Source organism: Cyrtonyx montezumae, unplaced genomic scaffold, assembly GCF_038088225.1.
Source record: "Cyrtonyx montezumae isolate F1298 unplaced genomic scaffold, pur_monq_1.0 scaffold_25, whole genome shotgun sequence".
In the NCBI taxonomy this organism is placed as follows: Eukaryota; Metazoa; Chordata; class Aves; order Galliformes; family Odontophoridae; genus Cyrtonyx; species Cyrtonyx montezumae.
This window is the reverse complement of record NW_027071992.1, coordinates 1789056-1810450: the sequence shown is the minus strand read 5'-3', so window position 1 is coordinate 1810450 and position 21395 is coordinate 1789056. Positions and strand designations below refer to the sequence as shown.

Here is a 21395-nt window from a genome sequence, read left to right as displayed (position 1 = left end):
TACATTAAAAATGTAGAAGTATAACCCAGAATCTTTTCAATAATCTAACTGAAATCTGAATAAAAAAGACTTAAGATTTCAACGCATCTTTGTTAGTGATCTTTAATAAATACTGATATTACATCAGCACTGAAGAGCTAGCTAGCCCAGAGTTGGAATATTCGGTAAAAAAAAGTCTGTTATAGGCAACACAACAGTTGCGACTACATAGCTTATTCTGCAGAGTGAGACTACACACAGAAAGGTAGAGCAAGATCCAGAACTATGTAAGAAATTCCACATGCAGCCTAACTCTAGCAGTAATCATAGAATCACAGAATCACCAAAGTTGGATAAGACCTACAAGATCATCCAGTCCACCTATCCGCCTATCAGTCTGGTTCTCACTAAACCATGTCCCTCAGTGTAACATCTAAATGTTCCTTGAATGCCTCCAGGGTCGGTGACTCTGCCACCTCCCTGGGCAGCCCATTTACTTTAGACTGTGAAACAAGTATTAATGATTTATTTTTATTTTTTATTTGATTGGGTTCAATGACATCCTAACACAGCAATACAATCTTCCTTACCAACATAACATGATAAGTCTGATCTGATATTCTACTAATGAACATATAACAAGGAATGGAAGTTATTATCTAAATGCCAGCTGAACAGCAGAAAGCTCAAACTTACTAGCTGAACAGTGTGGTGCATTTTGTACTCCTCTTCACTCTGGTGACGCTGCTGGATCTTTTCATTATGCTTTGCAATACAAATCTCCTGTAGAGACATAAGATGTTGTTATAAAATGTGAACTTCAAATATCAATTTTCAGTTTATAATGTAATATTTAGCAAACAGCACTAAGAATTAGAAAAATGACAAAGCCCATTTCAGACAAACAAATTAACAAAGCTGATTCAACTTACAAATAAAACTATAACATGTAAACAAGATCTAGAGAAACAAACCCAAGTCTCCTGCTTTTAGTTGTCAAAGAATAGACAATGGCTGCTTGAAAAGTTCCTTCTACAGAATGAATATGTGATAACAAATGCTGATCAGATAAAAACTTCACAAAACTCCTGTGCAATTCTTTGTGTTTGTATATATGGTAATAACTGACTCCAGTATATTACGTATTTCTGTTTCTGGAACAAGGTAGCTTCCCATTTATAACTGTGCATTCATCTTTTACATAAACTAACTGCAACTACAAACATTAATAAAGTTGTTACAATTTTATGCATGCACAAACAGGTTCATTTATTATACCCTCAGTGGAGTATACTCCTCAGTACTCCTCAGTGGCCTGTGGAGTTCATTCAGTCCATTCCCCCTGCTAAAGTAACTTCACTAAAGCACGTTACACAGAGAAGTGACTAGTTAGGTTTGGACTATCTCCAGAGGAGACAGACCAGTAAAGGGCATCTAGTGGTTGGGGTCTACCAATGGTTGCTTGATCAAAGGAAGCCTGATGACAAGGCCTCATTGTTACAAAAGGCACTGCACTAACATCATGATGGGGGATTTCAACAACCCAGATGTCTGCTGGGGAAACAACAAAACAGGCTGAAAGCAACCCAGGAGACTCCTGCAGTACACTGAGGACAACTTCCCAGCCCAGGTATTGGACAGACCAGCCAGAGGTGAAATGTCACTGGACCTGGTGGACATCAATATATAAGAGCTCATTAAAGAGGTTCGGATAGGAAGTAGCTGTAGCAACCATGCCCTAGTCAAGTTCATGATCTCAAGGAACACAGGCCTAGCAAAGAGCAGACTCAGGACCCTAAACTTCAGGAGAGAGAAATTCTGATTATTTAAGGAATTGCTGAATGAGATCTGGGAAATGATTGTTAGGGACACAGGAATACAACAGAGCTGACAGTTCTTTAAGGACACCTTTCTGAGAGCACAAGAGTTCTCTGTCTCCCAGCATAAGAAATCAGGCAGGAAATCAACATGGCTGAGCAAGGCCTTGCTGTTCAAACTGAGGGATAAGAAGGATGCATCCAGGCAGCAGAAGTAGAACTGTGTGGTCTGGGAAGAGTACGAGGGATGCTGTCCAGACACACAGAGATGGATCACGAAAGCCATTCACAGATGGAACTAAGCTTGTAAAGAAATATTTGGGGATCCTAGTGGATGAGAAGTTGGACGTGTGCCAGCAGTGCACTTGCAACCAGGACAGACAACAGTATCCGGGACTGAATCACAAAAGGGGTGGCCAGCCAGAGAGGAAGGTGACTGCCTCCCCCTTCACTGCCCTCATGACACCCCACCTGCAGTACTGCATCTAGCCTCGGAGCCCCCATCACAAGACAGGTGAGGAGCAGATCCAGAGGAGGACACAAAGATGATCAGAGGCCTGGAACACATCTCCTGCAAGAAAGGTTGAAGAAGCTGGACTTTTCAGCTTGGAGAAGAGAAGGCACTGGATAAACCTCATTGTAGCCTTCTAGTTACTTGAGGGGAACTTATAAACAGGAATATGCTGGACTTTTTACATTCTCTCCTTTTTACACGTGTAACAGCTTTAAACTAAGAGAGGGGAGATTGAAGTTAGATGTTAGGAAGAAATTATTTACTCAAAGGGTGGTAAGGGACTGGCACAGGCTGCCCAGAGAAGCTGTGGAGGCCGAATCCGTGGAGGTGTTCAATTCCAGGTTGGAGGGGGCCATGGGCAGGTGGTTTGCAAGCCAGCAAACGGCACTGCGGTTGGAACTAGATTATTTTTAAGGTCCCTTCCATCCTAAGGCTTCCTATGATTCTGTGAAGATGATTGCTCTATTTCTTGGTTTGTTTTTTTGTATGTTGGCAAGACTAGTGAAAAACAGTATGAACGGTACTTCAGTATATAAATTGCAGAAGGTATTCTCCTAACTAACTGGGGCTACACTTCTGAAATTTTCTGTTTAGCATCAATATTTAAATCTTTCTGAATAAGTGCAATAATGAAATATATTTTAAACATGTAAAGAAAGCAGATAAGATGGTCAAAAACATCCCTGGTGCTGACTTCATACTAATAAAGAAATGACCTACTTTAATGTAATTAGTTCTGCATGACTTGAAGTAATACCAAGAAAAATCCCACAACAAATAGGAGGAGCTGAAAACAAGTTCAGCAGAGTATTATAACTCTGAATCATTTTAATTATCAAAACGTTCCTAACAAAGAAAGGCTGCAATTTCATAGGGATAAGTGTAAGGTTCTATATAGACAACATTAAGCTTCTGCAAGCAAAGGATGATGAGGAAAAAAAAGTGAGATGGAAATATCATAGAAAATGAACTGGATGATTATGGTGGATGACAAGTTGTACATAAATCAATCTCATTCTCATTAAAAAAAATATTTCAACTATAAGGATTATATAACTCTATAATTGGAAATATAGCCTGCCACATGTGACAATCTTTCAGTTTGGGCTGTTAAAAACTTTTAACTGATCGCAATGACCCCACTAGAGGGCCACACTTCGTGAAAGATGCTGACCAACCATACAATCTTCAGAAACTATCTACATGTACTTGCAGCTTTTCATCAACTGACCAGTTTCTGTAGCTCTACTCAAAAGACAGAAAAAGAGAACTCATCCACTTAACTTTTAACAGTAGATAGGCTACAGTATTCAAAACTAGCAATCTGTAACATAGTGAAAAGATGTCTGTATTATTGTAGCATTTAGGTAGTTACAGTGAACCTTTTTTTCACATTGAACAGTGTACCAATTAAAAAATTCTTATAATTTAGTAAACTTGGTATGTGCAGAAAGCATATTTTAAGATTTCTTAGTAGTTATGTCATTAGAACATAATAGTTATAATAATGGTATGAAAGTGTACAAAATAACCATACAGTGTAATCTTATGTTAACTATTACTGCAAATGCATATAAACCTGCTTACAGATGGGCTGTGCTTTAATCTGGGTGCTTGCAAAACAGAAAAATTCTCCTATTAAATGGACATCGCATGTGAAGAAGATTAAGAGGTCAATGCTTGCACTGTAAAAACGGCCCAAAGAACTTCACCAAATGATTCCTTCTCTCTGCTGCTCAGGATAAGGAACACTTTCACTGGATAATTAATAATTCTATTCCTAACTCTGTTCTCTAAATAATTTTTCCAGATACAGAGTCACAGAATCACAGAATTGTAGGGGTTCAAAGGATCTCCAGAGATCACCTCATCAAACCCTCTGCCAAATAACTCCCCAGCCCAGGTTGCACAGGTAGGAGTCCAGTGGGTCTGGAACGTCTCCAGAGGGAGACGTCCACCACCTCTCTGTGCAGCTGTGCCACTGCTCCGTCACTGCACAGTAAAGAAGCTCCCATGCACACTGGTGTGCAACTTCCCATGCTCCATTTTGTGGCCATTTTTCCTTTTCCTGTCCCCACAGGCTGCTGACAAGAGGTTGGCCATGCCCCTTCAACTCCCCTTCTAGATTATCTTCATTACCATAACACTGCTAGAGATCTAGTTCTATAATAAAATAGAGTTTTGTTTCATATGATAACTCAATTAATACTACTGTGCAGCCAGCAGAGGGTGGACTGGGATAACAATAGAGATCTCACGAAAAATTCATAACATGCCTTAAAGAAACAAGAAAAATAATGAGCGTTTTTTTCTCTCCCCTAACAGTCATCAGGACAAAGGAACTTCAGGAAATGATCGCTTAACAAATGTGAATAGAATTTGTGTAAAAAAACATGAGTATAGAGATTATATTCATGTTAGTAAAATATCAGTGAAGTTAGTAGAAGTACAGCAAAGCTGCAATGACCACAGCAAAACAACAAATTTAAATAACATCTGGTCCAATACTCAGAAGTAGAAATGATTAAGACCTTTAACAAATCTGCAAGAAAAGTTTATAAGCAAAGATATGTTAAAAATATTTGACAATGTAATAAGAAAAAAAGAATATCAATTCCATAAACAATGAAAGACTTTCTGAAAAAGAAAATGATTACAGTCAAATTTATATTTACATTACATAAAATCTTATTCTATATACAGTAACTGATTATCTGTTCATACATTATCTTCTTAGCAGACATGGTTTTCAAATACTTGGTTGATGAAACAACCTTCTCTGAAAAACAAAATCTGATGACAATTGTTTCCTGTGCTTCTTTAATCATCCTTATCAATATTTTGTTAATCATATAAAACAAAAAAATAAAGATCCTAATTTGAAATGGGATCTCATCTAGGACTTATACATATGTTGAGAATGTATAGAAAGGTGTGGAAACATCTTTTTTAGGAAGTATTAGATTGTTCTCTAAAAACTTCAATCTACTCATTAAATTCTATCAATATGCTTTAATAATGAGATAAGCATCAACTGCTAGAGAGCAACGAACAAGCCATACTGGGAAAAGGAATGAATATATTTACCTACACTTGACATGCATGTCAACAGAAAACTTCAACCATGAAATATATTAAAAACTGAAACTGAACCTATTAATTCATAATTTATAAAACTAGGTTTGCTATTAAGAGCGTATACTAGATTTCACATGTAACTGCTTTTGCTTGAAAGGGCAGAAGTAAGGAATAAAAACATAACTCATGAATGAGAAAGCATCCATAAAGATTCTCTTCTGCAATGTAGAAATCAAGACATAAATTTCCTCTCCTTAAAAACATGCTAGAACCTCAATATGCAAGCATCTCAATAAGTTAAAAATAATTCTATTTTTTCACTTCCATGTTACTGAAGATTCAATTTATCTTCACTTTAACAGAATCTCATGATATTAGTTTTATTATACACACTTCATTAGTTGTCTAATTACATTCTAAAACAAAGTTTAATATACAGTAAATATTATAAACCACAGAAACTGAGATATGGAAAACATTTAATGTAATACAATCTTTTAAAATGCAATTCTGAAGTTTTATTAAATTTGCTAGTAATGACAGAGTTTTGCAATTTATTAGTACCTTTTTATTTCTGAGGTAGGCTTTCTTGGCTGAAATACGTCCACGCCTTGCTTCCAGCTGGCGGATTTTTTGTTGCAACTTTTGGAGCTCCTCTTTTTGCAAGTGTACAGATGTTGCTGGATCTTCTTTTTCAAGCATTGCTTCCATGCTTTCGTAAGTGTCATAATATACTACTTCATCTCTCTTCTCTGTTTTAAAAAGATGTCAGCAACGAAGAAAAGTCCAATCAGTATTGTGTCTTTGGTCAACATTTTGTTTTGTTACATAACAATGCCACCAAGATTTAATTCATAAGGATACTACAATCATTTCAGAAGAAGAGTAGAATCAAAAGGTTATTAGCTTGTTACTCAGGTAAGCTCAAACATAAAAGAACAAATGCTACTGAAAACGTGCACTTCTGTCTGTAAACTAACTTGATTGCAGTACCCATGCACATCTTCAGATCACTTAACCAATATAAGGGACCCACACCATACAGTAACATCCTCTGCCTTCACCAGAAAGTTCAGAACATGTAGATTCTTACTGAAGTCTTAAAGCATGATATTCTTCTGCCACAACCTACTATTACCAGGGAAATTAGACAGCACTTCACCAAAAATCCTTTCAGGCAGTTTCTAACCTCCCAGTCACCACTTGTGCTCAGAGGCAGCAGCAGAAAGGTAACTTTAAGGCAGTCCTTCAAAAACATTACAGGCTTGTCATTACTAATTGTTTTTTTTTTTAATCAACACATGATTTTTTTTATTAGCCTCCTGAGAGAAGCACACAGTGTAACATTTAGTTCAGCTCTGAAAGCTGTCTTCTCATTTTTCACCGAGAAAAAAAGAAAGATGGTTTCAAATCCTTGCAAAGTGTTTTGATGAAGAAGCAGAAAAGGTTTCTTGTTCCCTTGGCTTCTTGTTCATTGGCATAGCAAGTAGGAATTGCTTGTAATATAACAAAAATAATAAAAGTTACTGCTGACTTCAACTGGCAGTTAACAGCTAGAATGACTGTCAAGTATCTATCTACTCCACAGTATCACCAAGTCTCATTTCTCCTTCATCAACTAACTCTTAGGAAGACTGTGGCTTCATCCTCCTTCTGCTCGTAGATTATATAGGGAAGAGGACAGGGTCTTCTTCAGAACAATGTTCACTTCAAAAGTGGTTCTTAGTTCACATTATTTGTGCATAAGATCTCTGCTGCAAACAAAATTTTGACTGTGTAATGATAATCTTAGGTGAGCAGGACTTGGCACTATCAGAACAATAAACATTTGACCTATTTAAGTCTTGAGTGCAGTGCACAGTTTAAAAATATATAGAATTTCACCCAGACATAAAGCCATTAAGTCATTAGAATTCACTTTGAAATAGTGAGAAAAACAATGTCTAAAAACAATTAGATTTTCCTAAACACTTATAAAACTGAAGAATTCACATGCTTTAGAATGTGATTTCATTAGGAGTTAAGGATAGCAGTTTACAAATGAAACCGTAACAGCTCAGCTGCTAAACTGTCAAATGTACCAGATATAAAACAAAGAATCACATAATATCCTGAATTGAAAGGGACTCACAAGAATCATCAAGTCCAAATCCAGCTCCACACAGGACAGCCCAAGATTTTAACCCTATGTTTAAGATATGTCCAAATGCTTTCTGAATTCCAGCAGCTTGGGGCTGCTGGGGAACCTGCTCCAGTGCCTCTGTTGAAGAACCTTTTCCTAACACCCTTCATAAACATTCTTTGATGCCAATCCCTACTATTCCATCAGGTCAACATGTTAAACAATGTTTTGCTGTTTGGAAAAGAAAAAAAATTCTCTTGCAAAATCCATCAAAAGTTCCAAAACATTCCTGTTGAACGCATTTGAACTTCTCAAATTGCTATAAAATCTGGTAAGTACCTCCACATTTTAATGACACAAAGACTTAGAATAAAATGATAAGAATTATTCACCCTCAGATTTAATCCATGTTATTTTCAACTGTTAACACCCTCCCATCCAAAACAGGAACCAACTATCACAATCTCTGTTGATGGCAATACATCCACCATAAATCCATCTTACAAAGATGTACAGAAAGTTTGTATGAATAGGATAAGACTCTCTAGAATTCTAACCTAATAAATCACATTTTTAGAATGTTACTCCCAGTATTTGATTAATGACAGTAAAAGACTATTAATGCCATTTAAAGTAAGATAATATATTATTATTTACATCTTTTCTCTTTCAAATTACTTTTCTATACTTTCCTATTCTTAAAGAAAAAAAAAAGCTACATAACCCCTATGCTCTAAAGAATAAAACATAGCTTATGTGAATAAAAACATTAAGCCAAGAAGGTCCACAGACAGAACAGGATTCAAAAATGTAGTAGAGTTTGCTTGTACCATTTCTTTAGTATTGAAGTACACAAGAGAGTTTAGAAATAAGAGGCTTGCACCACTGCTCTAAAGCAGTGAGACTGTGACAAAAACAGCTTCAAGATTTTGCTGAAGAATTCCGTTTTAAAGGAAGATCTTTTGGAAACCAGTCACTTTTAAGAAACAAGTAACACAAATGAAGGCCTTTATGTCATAAGTCTAGCAATAAAGACATTTCTTCCTGGCTGAATTTAGTTTCCTAAACTTTACACAGAACCTCATTTGCTCATTTTCAAACAACGAGAGTCATACTAAAATTCTTGAATCTGTATTACCTATGAAAAAGTGTAAACTCAATTTAATAGTAGTTATGGTAGAATATCCAGCTTGACATATGGTAGAGAGACTGCTCACATTTCATTCCCACAGGCTTTACTAGACCTTTAGGAAGAGAATTATCTTTTTCAGATTATATGTTAAGTTAAAATGCACAAAGCACCTGATATCAGTCTTCTGATGCTTTCAAGTTGTGCTGTCAGCAGCAGCTCTTCGTATTTCAAGATCTCAAACTGCACTTCATATAACTGAAGCTGCAGATCATAATAATCAGCTTCTAACTGATCCAAGTGGGCTATGGCTTCTGTACCACCCTTCAGACTTTGCATCTAAATGGAAAGAGGAAAAAAAGAAGAATCAACATACATTTCCAGGCTAAACTAAATAAAACTACAAGTTATATGATTACAGCTAGATACAGTCTGGTACACTAAATACAGCATGTTAACATTGAATGCATCAAGACCAGAAGGCTAGTTTTGATAAGCAACACACTATCAGGCATTTTTTTCAATATATTACATTACTCCTGACTGCTACAGAGCCTCATACAGTAAGAAATGTGAAATAAGCCTACCACTCTTACTCTATCACCTGATTCTCTCAAGAGATACTACAATTTTATTATCTCCAATCCAAAAAAGTATAACAGCATCTAGAAAACTACCCTAAAATGGTCACTGTATCTGAAGTAGGGAAAATGGTGAGGTGGTGAGAATCAAGGCAAATTACATGTATTGATTTCTGATGACAACTTTAAGAGTTTATTTCAAAATTAAAAAAAAAAACTGAAGAGGTTAAAAAGGGTGCTTTTATTATGTTTTCTATTCCAACATTACACCGTTAACATTCTTGAATACAGACATAAAGAATATCTGCAAAGCCAAAGCCCTTTATACTATTTTTCCAAAATATTTGTTAGAACAATCTCCTAACTCCTATCTAGTATTGCAGCTTGGAAGGAAAACACCCATAAAATTTAAGAAAATACCAAGGTCTACCACTTCAGAACGTAAAGAATCTTACAGCAGCCTTGTTTCTGGAGTCCTTCAAAGCACAAAGAACTTCATATATTTTTTAGTAATTATGTCTTTTGTCTTAAAAAGTGACATGAGAAACACCAAAACACCGAACTCAGATCATTCTCCTATCTTCAAATAGGTAATCAGCAAAACAAGATTTAAATAGTTGGCCAATCAGATCATATTCAAGAAAAATGTTTTCACATTAGAGAGAATTCAAAGCCATGCAGCTCTACAACTTGTACACAGAAGAAGCGCTATGGTCACATTTGAACTCTCTACCTCCTCAAAAATTAATCCCTTACAGTTTCTCTGATAAAAAGGATGAAAATAAATCTAATTCTTACTGAAGACTTGTGATCTTAACATTCTCCCAGAAGGGGATCCAGTTACCATAGGGCAGGGACTCAATCACTAGAAAAGGACACTGAGATAAAATAAAGGACCCAGCCAGCTATACATTAAAAAAACAAAACTTGCTACAAGATCTTTTCACTTTGGTGGTCTCTTGAGGGACCAGTGCTGTCAATAACCACAAAACAGTTTTCTAAGTTTAATGTATCATATGTACCTAGACTAAATTTAGACTGTAATCATATTAGATCAAAAACACCCCTGTACTGAATCAAACCAAAAAAGTACCTTACTGGTTCAAACAAAGACCATAACAGCAAATATCCTGGAAGATGAAATAAAACAGACAGTACAGTGACACTTCCCTAAAATAGTTCATTAGCCTCTCTCAAAGCTTGCAGTTTAAGACTTCTTAAGCTGCCTTTTATGTTGCACATACGCCCTTGATTTTACTTCATTACTTCATCCCATCCCCCTCTTTAACAGTATGCAAGCTCTTAGCACCTGAATCATGACCCATTGAAAGGGACTTCACAGCTTAATCAACAGTGAGGAAACAGCTCCCTAAATGATACTTTGTTCTGCCTGAGATTAACTGGTAGACTAATAGAAGGACTGTGAATAACTCTTAACATTTCTATTCTTAAAATTTCTTCTACTAAGTCATTTACCTAATCCATTTTTTTTTAGTTATCCTTCAATTCAAAGGATGTAAGTCTAAGTGATTATCATAAATCTTAAAATAAATAATGCAGCTATTATCAAAGCAGTAATTGAAACAAAGATTGCAAGTTTTCAGGGCAAAAAGACTACTACTTCAAAATCTCCTAGTTTTCATAGAAGCCAGTTTGCAAAAGACACTCCTCTGATTTGGCATGTTAAAAGGATTCTCTTACTGTAAAAAAAATACATCAACTTTCAGCAAATTAATACAATGCCATTTAAACTTCTACCACAAAATAAGAATCTCTGCTATGTCTAAGAAGTCATCCTTTGTCAGTAAACTATTAAAATCATTGAAACTTCTATTTAAAAAAGTTCACAGATTTTAAGCCCAGAGAAACTGCAGAAAGACTGCACAGACGCAAACTACGTAAGCTTATGAAGTTATAGCAGCTCAAGATTTCTTCCAGCTGCACTGGTGGCTGCAACATAAAGGGCCCACCTGAGAACAAAATCTTAGCCCTACAAGCATACATTAGAAATCCTGCCACTCACCTGATCTGTTTAAAGCATTTAATATCACTATGCAGAATGGCTGCAGACAAATAAAAAAAAGCAACTGCTTTTATAAATTGAGTTATAATAATTTCCATATTGTTAATGTAGTTCTTATTCTGGTTTTGGGGAAAAAAAAACAAAAACACCTCCTACAGAAGCGTGTATTTGTAACTTCTATTGAAAATTCATTCAATTACTCCCTCTGAACTGCCAGAAATCTTATTTTCAAAATCTGTTTATTCACAGATAACATTGCTTGTTTTTTTTTTTGTTTTGTTTTTTTTTTTAATTCTAAAAAGCAACACACATTACATTTCCTTAGATTTATTCTCATTGGTGTATTTGTGGTGTATCATCACAGCCTTAATTTTATTTGTCAAAACACTTGTAGAAGTCTCCCCATTCTGGCAACACTGTAGTAACCTTTTCTGCACCTGCAACAGTAAGAACCAATCCTTCTTGTTTGATCAGAAATACAGAAGAAAAGTGTTGGAGAAACTTCACAACTGCTGTATGCAGCACAATTAACACTTCTCCCTTTGCCAGAAATACCAGATTCAACAGATCATTGCCACTATCAGTTTGAACACAGAAAGTGAAGAATGCAAAATCGTCCCTAATATGTTACTAGAAATAATTCAAGTATGTTTAAATACTTCAAAGACTTCCCAATCTTACTTTTTTACATAGCCTTTCTAAAAAACTGCCACAAAGAAAAATGGCTGAGAAAAAGATACGCAGCTACTACTGTGAAACATTTTTCTGAAAAATATTTTGTTGCATCCTTCTTTCGCAAATTGCTGTTCACTGCTAACACATATTGCTGCTAACTAACAAAAAAAAAAAGTTGCTTTCTAGAAATACTTTTTCATGTTCCCTTGAATAGAATCCTAGATTGGTATTTTTTATTTTTGCTGATGCATTCAACACAGGCAAAAGCAAAATAAGAGTCATGAAATTCAAGACATGCTTAAACATTCAAATTCATTGAAGTAAAAGTTTTTAATTTAAGCTCATTGCACAAGAAAAGAAAGAACTTCTACAATTACAAACCACAAAAAAAAATTACAGAACTCAACCAGTAATTTGTTGGAATATATTTTCATGAAAGTTTCACTAACCATTTACCATACACATGTAAAGTGTTTTGAAGTGAATGTCTAGAACTGTACTACACACTTCTAAAATAAAAATAAAAAAAGAAAAAATACAAGACTAGTTACGGATTCGTAAATACGAAGGAGGACTTGTTGGTTTTTAAGTGTTCAGTTACACATTTCATTTGTCCAAACTATTTCACATACTTACTGAATTACAAAGGATTCTTACTGTGATTTAGTGTTTCTGTTTACTGTCATGAGGACATGACTTGGGAACCAGTCCACAAAAACAGACTCTGGTCTGCCTCAAAAGGAAAGTTTTCATCATTCCCCTCAAACAAAATTCAGAATAACAGATGGAATTTACAGAGGTACTAAACAGGATAATAGAAAGCTCTATGTGTAATTCGTGTAGAACTCTACTTTTGATTAAAAAATACTGATAGCAATAACACTAACAGTTTCAACTGTTAAATAAACAATAACTAGCCTAATTTAAATTTCAATTTAGTCTTCTAGAATGTTGCTTAAATCCCAAGTACCTACACATACAGCAGAAGGGCTCTAACTTTGCATTTCATCACTTTCAGTTACCTAACTTGTTTATATACAATACTTCACTAACTTATGAGAATATCCATTTCTCCTAAGCTAAATTAATGTTAAAGTCAGCACTTCATTAAAATTTATAAGACACTACCTAATTCAAAGACATTACCATTGACATGAACAGCTTCTTCGCGGAATTTCTGATGTGCAATTAGAGTAGTAATTAAACAGCCTACACATGAAAAAAGTGAAAACTAATTTTGATGTATTATTTTTTAAGACTTTGTCACAGCGAGAAAGACATAAAATGTTAAAAAAAATAACTTTGTTCTTGAATTTTGACTCCTAACGTGAGTCGTTTTACATTATTTTGTTCACAAAATCACATACATGAAGATTCAAAAGGATCAAACAGTGAGAGATCAGATAGGCTTCCCTAAAAACAAGTAATTCCAATTAAATAACATCATAACCAACATAAGAGAATTTTCACATGACTTTCTAGCTGGATTTGTTATACTTCATAAATACCCATTTTGTCCAACCAAAATGGTTGAGTCTCCTGAATTGTACATAGGCAGACCACCTAAGAGCTGTACCCACCAGACTTGGACAGAACAGTGCCTCACCAACCTCTGACTAAAGAGCTTCTTCCTAGTATCTAACTTCAACCTCTTCTCTTTTGGTTTAAAGCCATTTTCCTTGTCTTTCATTATCAAAAGGTTAAAAAAATCTGCCTTCCTCCTGTTTGTGAACTCCCTTCAAGTACTGGAAGGCTGCAATGAAGTCTCCCTGGAGCTTTCTCTTCTCCAAGACGAATAAGCCCAGCTGTCTTACATTTCCTCATAGGGGAGGTGCTCCAGCCCTCTGATCATCTTTGAAGCCTCCTTTGGACCCACTCCAATGGTTCCACATTTGCCTGTTTTATGCTGGGGGCCCCAGGCTTGGACGTAGTACTGAAGGTGAGGCCACAAGAGAGCAGAGCAGAAGGGGACAACCACCTCCCTCCCCTGCTGGACACACCTCTTTTGACGTAGCGCAGGATACAGTTGGCCTTCTGGGCTGCAAGTGCAGCACTGGCTCATATCCGGCCTTCCATTTCCCAGGACCACCATGTTCTTCTCTGCTGGGCTACTCTATATGAGATCCTTCTCCCAGTCTGTATACCTATCTGGGATTATCCTGAACCAAGTGCAACACCTTGCAACAACTGCCCTTGCTGAACCTCATTACTTTCTTGTGGGCCCATTTTTCAAGCCTGTCCAGATCCCTCTGGATAGCATCCCTTCCTTCTGTTACATTAACTGCTCCACTCAGCTTCGCGTCACCAGCAAATGTGCTGAGGGTGTACTCAATCTCACTGTCTACATTGTTGATAAAAATGTTGAAGAGCATCAGCCTTAAGAAAAGCCCCCAGTGAGCACCACTCATCACCAGCCTCCACTTGAACATACAGCCACTGACCACAGTGGCTCTTTAGCTATAGCCAAACAACTCTTAATTCACTGAACAGTCTAACATTCAAATCCAACTCTCCCCAGTTTAGACTTAAGGATGTGGTGCATGACCATGTCAAATGTTCCCAGAAACCGCACACCTTTGGCAATTCCATAGCTATGTACTATTATATGAGCTTGCTAATTTGGAATTTACTTCAGTGTCACTGCATATCTTGCAATTTTATTCTGTTTCTGTTATGCCTATCTCTAAGATTTCCCCAGCTCTTCTACAGTGACATTTCAATCAGTTTTTACAACAAAAATATCCCACCTTTACCATTTATGAATTATTTTGACATCATAAAAAAACCCATGATGATCCTCAAGGTACTACAGCAACAAATAAACTGTGTGCTAATCCACGAGTCCCCCTTTTAACACCGTTGTTGCTGTCTACCACTTACACAGGCCTTACCAAGATCTTTTTATCTTTAGTGTGCTCATCTCCATCTTCTTGTAGTAACAGCTTTCCAACAGGCTATTTGGAAATGTATCAGAACAAGCAAACAAAAAAAAAGATGCTGCTCCAGCACTGCTAATTAGTCACTTAAATCCTTTTGAACTACTATGCACAGAGAAAGTAATTTTATTAATGCTCACATACAGAGGAAAATTACTGGCATATTGTGGCAGCCTGGATAATGTAGTAGCTTTCCATAAGTGTAAACATCTTATCAGACAAAAAAAAAGTGTCATTAACATACTAAATGAGAGCTATGGTAAGACTGAAACCCTTCTCCAACCATGGAGGATTCCAGGTCACTTTTGTCACATCTAATTCTCCACAGAATCACTAAGGTCAGAAAAAAAAATCTCTAATATCATCTAGTCCAATCATTGACCCATCATCTTCATGCCTACTAACCCATGTCTCTCAGTGCCAAATCTGCTCTTTGTTTGAAAATATCCAGGGACAGCAACTCCACCGCTTCCCTGGGCATCATTTCCACTGTTTCTGAGAATAATTTTTTCCTAATAGCCTTAAGTATGCAGCCTTATGGATATTCCATCATCAAACCAGTATAAAAAGCACTTCAGAACAGAAGTTGGTCCTGGTATCATCCTGATCAGCTTGTTTTAAACTTCAACATTATACAACATCCTGAAGCATTGTGCTGATGCATACTCAGACGCTTCTTGTTCCTCTTTTTGAAAAAGCTCCCAACCTTTCACTTCAGAGTCCTCTATCACCCTACTATACTACAGCAAATCTCATTTCTCTATCTAGTCCCAAATGCTTCTTCACATCTCAGTAACCACTCATGTCTCAAGATGAATCTCAACTATAAAAAATGATTGTAATGAGGCATACTTTATTTTCATATTTGCATTCCCTCCATCATACATGAAGTTCTCTGTCTTCCGCAGAAGATCATAAAATAGGCACATGATCTGTCTGCAGACTTACCAGTCTATACTATGTTGAAGTCCTGAACTTTCTGAATAACATTTTTCAAACAGAATTCAGTGAAATTTTGCTGGCCAATAAACATTTGAAGAGTGAATATTTATTTTGAGGAGGTAATGATAAAATCCACTGTGTATGTTTTTTTCTGCTAAGACATTTAAACACAGTTTAATGTATGTACTCTTTCCTCAAGAGTACTGCAGCTAGTACCAATCCCTCTGGAAGATGGCCTTAATAAACAGGGTAAGCAAAATCAAAGTATACTAGCATATAGAATAGCCTAGTCATCTGTATAATTATTAATGTGCCAACACCTTCCACACATGGACTGTCAAAAGTTACTCTGAAGAAAAAGTGCTCATGCCCCTGAGAGGTGGTGTGGAAATCACACAGCAGATTTCAGCTCCTCTTCCTTTTTTTTTTTTTTTTTACTGCATTTTAGTGGATAGCTGTACACTTTAACTATAAAAGCTGTCATCCTGCTCGCCTAACCAGGAAAAGACAGAAAGAAAGTGGTACAAAACTTAGAATCTTTTGAGTGCAGCTAGATCAGGCTGCACTTAACCCCATTCAGCCTGACCATGAATGTCTCGAGATGGGGAATCTACCACTGGTCTGGACAACCTGCTAGAGTGCCTCACCACCCTTATTGCAAAAAACTTGTTATATCCAATCTAAATCTCTCCTCATTTAGTTTGAAACCATGTCTCCTTCTCCTGTTCCAACAGACTCTGCTAAAGAGTCCCCCTCCTTTTTTTTAGCCCCCCCTTTAGATACTCCAGGGAGAACTGATAGCGGCCTTAGAACCTTGTCTTCTCCAGGCTGGACAAGCCCAGTTCCCTCAGCCTACCCTTGCAATGGAGGTGTTGGATCATTTTTGTGGCCCACCTCTGGATGTGCAATGGGATCACACACCTCCTATACTGAGGACTCCACAACTGGATGTGGTGCTCAAGATAAGGACTCACCAGTGAGTTACTACGTCCTTTTGATCTGCTGACTACGCTTATTTCAATGCAGTCCAAGTTCCAGCTGGTTTTCTGGGCTGTGAGGGTACACTGTTGGATCATGTTCAGCTTGCCATCCACCAGAACCCCCAAATCCTTTTCAGTAGAGCTGTGCTCTATCCTTATGTTCCTCAGCTTGTACTGATACAAGCTTGTACTTGGGCTCAAGTCTGTCTAGGTCTCTCTGGATGGCATCCAGCCTCTTGGGCATGTCAAACACACCACGCAGCTTGGCATCTGTAAGAGACTAATATCTTTTACCATTGCCTCAAAGGTTGCTGATGAACATGTCCGAACATGTCCAAGTTAGTCCTGGGAAAGGGTTGTGAAATCCTTTGTCTCAGGGACAAGCTGATGGGCATGTCCTGGGGCTGCCTAAGCTGCAGCTCAGTGGCCATTGAACACTTTTGTGGAACTCTCCTCCAGGGGAAGATAACCATCTCAGGTGATACTCCCCTGACGCTGCAGCTCAATGACCGGAGAACACTCGTTTATGGAACTCATCTCCAGGGGGAGATAACCATCTTAGGTGATACCCGCCTGATGCCCAAGCAGGAGAGGTTTGAGGGGTTCGAGGGGTTCGTCACGTAGACTGGAGAAATCTGGGAGATAAATAGAGGGGTCCTGCAGCCACGAAGTTGGAGGGTTTTCTCTGGAGTGGCTTCCTCTTGGAGAAGCTTTCTCTTAGGAGAGACCTCCCAAGCTGATCACTGCCTGCTGCTTCCTGGAGAGGCCTCCTCTTTGGAGAGACCTCACGAGCTGATCACTGTTCGCTGCTGCCCCTGCGGGGGTTGACCCCTCGCCGCTTCTCCCGTGCTGACCCCGCACCCCTCCTCCTGTGCTGACCCGGTGCTGCTTCTACGGACAACTGCTTGCTGCTCAGGGCTGCCCGTCGCTGCTGCTGTTCTCCCCGCTTCGGAGCCGCTTGCAACCGGACCGCCCCTGGGATCCTGGCTGGTGACTATCCCTGCTTTGTACAAGCCCTTGCTTCCTTCCTATCTTTCCTATCGCTCGCCTTCCCTTCCCCATCACCCTAACAGTGTCCGCCTTCCCCTTCTCCCTGGTTTATAGTGGTAATAAACTGGTCGGACAAACATCTGAACCGTTGTTTCTTAATCTCACGCTGGGTATATACATAATCAAAGAACCTTCGTCTCCCTCCTTTATATTGGAGCGTGACAGCATCATCCACAAACTTGCTGAGGGCGCACTTGATCCCACTATCAGTGTCACTGATGAAGGTGTTAAAAATCACTGGTCCTATTACTAAGCCTTGAGGGACACTGCTTGTCATCAGTCACCTTCCAGACACTGAGCCACTGACCACCACTCTCTGGGTACTATCTCACAACCAGCTCCTCAGCCAACAAACATTCTACTCATCAAATCCATAACTTTCCAATTTGGAAAGAAGGGTGTTATGGGGGACTATGTCAAAGGCTGTACTGAAGTTGGACATGCCTGAGTTTTCCCACATCAATTCCCTTTTTTTCTATATGCACAGCTTCCAGGATGATCTGCTCCTGGATCTTCCCCAGCACTGAGGTGAGGCTAGTATGTCAGAAGTTCCCTGGGTCATTCTTTTGGCCATTTTTAATTTGACTGCTTTACTGACCTTTTTCCAGTCACCTGGGACTTCACTTGACCAACATTACTTTTCAAACATCAAGAGTGACTTGGTGATACATCAGCAAATCCCCTCAGGACTCTGCCACACCTACAGTGCAATTCCATTTGCTTAACATGACAGAATGTAGGGAATTAAAATACAGACTTTTATTATTAAAAATATGAAAAATAATGACTTTCAAGTCTGTTGGTTTTATTTCTTCATGTGCACAAATACTCCAAAGGATCAATTTTTTAACTGTGCATTAAATTTTTCTACCTAATAGTATGAAAAATTACCTCCTCTTTTAATGCATGTTTCTTCTGCTCCAAACAGATTTCTTTAGCACGCATCAACTGTAAAGTCTCCTTAGAAACTGCATACTGAAGCTTTTCCATACGTTCCACTGCTGCTGCCCATGCTGCCTTACCGAATTTTTTCTGGTCTGCTCGCATTCGGTCATACACAGCTAGAGAAGGAAGGGAAAAGTCAGACATTTTATCAGTCTTCTCTTCAGATCTCTAATGACTGTACTGTAGAGACTATACACATATTTATATCCAAAACAATACAGAGTTCTCTTGGCAGAGAAATCATTCTATAAAGTAACAACCTTCAAATTCAAGTTTCAAGCATTTTTAGGATTCACGTAGGTTATGTAATTAGCTATTTGCTTACCATTTCATTTTTATAATTCCAATTTCTGTTACTCAGAGGAACTATTCTGAATATGCAGCATCTGAACCAAAAGTTCAGGTCTGAACCAAAAGTTAAGAATTTTTTACTTAACAAAAATACTTGTTAATGTTACCATGTGGTCTTACAGTGAATCCCAGATTCCCCCTGCTCCAGAAAGCCTCTACCACCAGCTACTGAACTCATCAGTTTCCCTTCACCAATTCTATGGTACAGTCATAAATTTAACATAAATTGGCAGAATGAAATAAGAATTAAAATTTAAACAAGAATTTGAAGTTGACCTCAAGTGCAATTCAGAAACAATAATGAATGTAACAAGTCTATTTTTGTTAAAAAAGAAAAAAATAAAATTGCTTTATGAATTAGTTAGAGAATAAGGTAAAATTTGCCTTTGATATATGAGATGAATGAGAATCTTTTCATGAAGCCTTCAGAGTAGCAACAGTTCCCTTCATTGACTCAGAATTTCTCTCACTGAGCTCCTGAAAAAATCTAGGCTAACATGTTTCAGATTTTCACCATTTTTTTTTTTAACATACAGAACAATCACATGATACTGATCACAACTAAGTCTGCATAGCAAAAATCATGGAAGTCACACAGCCAAAAAGAGTAGCACTCAGTCCGCAGGTGGCAGAAGATACCAATCACTATTGTTAGATAATAGATATTTAATTGTAATCATGTATTTCTTCCTTGTTTACTTGTTTACAAGTGATTACTTCTCTCAACGCAGATCTACTCAGGGAGATGACAGGAAACCTACCCATCCTGAAAGATTTTCTCCCAGGGGTACAGCTCATTCATCTATTTGCACAATTGCTACCACCAAAACAAAGAAAGAGACAGGAACCTGCAGTCAGGCAGGGGAAAGAGACGACAAACTTCTGTCAGCAGTAGCCCAGAGTCAAACTAAAACAGAGAAGGTAAAACTACACCCTGAGGTTTGCTTAAGCTAATTAACTGATTATTTAGGTTAAAATGATACAAGGATAAGAACACAGATGTCTATGAAAGGCATATGTCCTTGCTTAACTGCATGACTCATTTTAGTAAAACTGCTGTTAAAGATCTATCTATGAAGAATTTCAAACAAAGCTGCTTTCAGAGTAGTAAAACTGAGTTGTTCCTTAGTGCTTGGAGCTATGAAAACATTTACTGGAAGGCGGTGAAAAACGGAAAATGAAACTAAGTGAAAAGTAATGGACTCTTACTGTGGTCTGCAGTATCCAATGCAGAAGACAGAATCCATTAGGGATTCCATGTTTCCTAAATCTTCAGTAAATGTAAGTGCCACTAATAAAATCCCACTGTGAAGCTTGTTGTGAAATTTTATTTAAAAACTGATATTGTGACTGATTCTGATGGCATTCTGTAAAGACTGATTTGAGAAAGATTTCAACATACACAGAAATAAAAGCAAATGAGAATGACAACTGCATTTTCCTCACACAGGATTGATGACAAAAAGAAACCACATGGTACAATACAGAACATGACAGACGTTAACCTTGGAAGGTATTTTACTTCAAGTACAGGATAATAGAAAATAACTACCTTTCTGTGCCTTAGCAGTTATTTCAAAGTATTTAACTGTAAGATCTTGAATTGAAAGTACAGCCATGTGGGCTTTCCTCTGCCAATCAGCATCTTCTTTCTGTAGACTCTCAATTCTTCTGGGGCCTAGGTAGTCATTCTCTATTGAGATCTGAAAATAAATCAGACCATGGTTAATAATACCACTAGCTTCTGAACAATGATCAGTCTCAGTGTGGCTAAGAACAAAAGAATGAAAAAAGATGAACAAAAAAGATAAAAACTATGAATAAATCATCACAGCTTTTGTTCAACAGGAAAAAAAAAAGTTTTCCTTTCTGTTGAAAACATACATTCATGGCTTTGTTACTATTCTTACTAGAAACCCAACAAACTCAAATACAGATCTGATTTACCAGTAACTTCTCATTAAATACTATATCATCAAGCAATAAACATGCTTTAACCAGGCTTTCTTACAGTCTGGAATATTCCAAACTGAGTAAGTGAAAGCTCCTAGATAATACAGATGGAAAAAGGGGGTGTCTTGGGATGCTGGGAAATTATCATCAGTTTTAGCAGTTCTTCATTTTAACGGTGACTTGAAATGTATTTCCCCAGTGACCAAGAATTCAGATACTTTTTCCATTCCTAAAATAGAGGCAATTTTAATTAGAACTAATAATTTTTTGAAGCCAGTAAGGGATCTGGGGTTTCTCTTATAAATTAAAAAAACATATAG

The 21395-nt window shown here is 37.4% G+C and overlaps 2 protein-coding genes across 2 annotated transcripts in view; one reads left to right on the top strand and one right to left on the bottom strand.

Annotated features, from left to right (window-relative positions):
* Positions 1-21395, top strand: part of SERINC5 (serine incorporator 5) — a 510096-nt gene that overhangs the window by 396589 nt on the left and 92112 nt on the right. The window lies entirely within an intron of this gene.
* The window catches only part of JMY (junction mediating and regulatory protein, p53 cofactor), a 63410-nt gene that overhangs the window by 11010 nt on the left and 31005 nt on the right, over positions 1-21395 (bottom strand). The window contains exons 3-7 of the mRNA XM_065739778.1: positions 20675-20825; positions 18718-18887; positions 8813-8978; positions 5953-6140; positions 676-762 (exon numbers count right to left, since the gene is read on the bottom strand). Of these exons, the coding sequence (XP_065595850.1) occupies positions 676-762; positions 5953-6140; positions 8813-8978; positions 18718-18887; positions 20675-20825 (762 nt within the window). The remainder of the gene's footprint in view (positions 1-675; positions 763-5952; positions 6141-8812; positions 8979-18717; positions 18888-20674; positions 20826-21395) is intronic.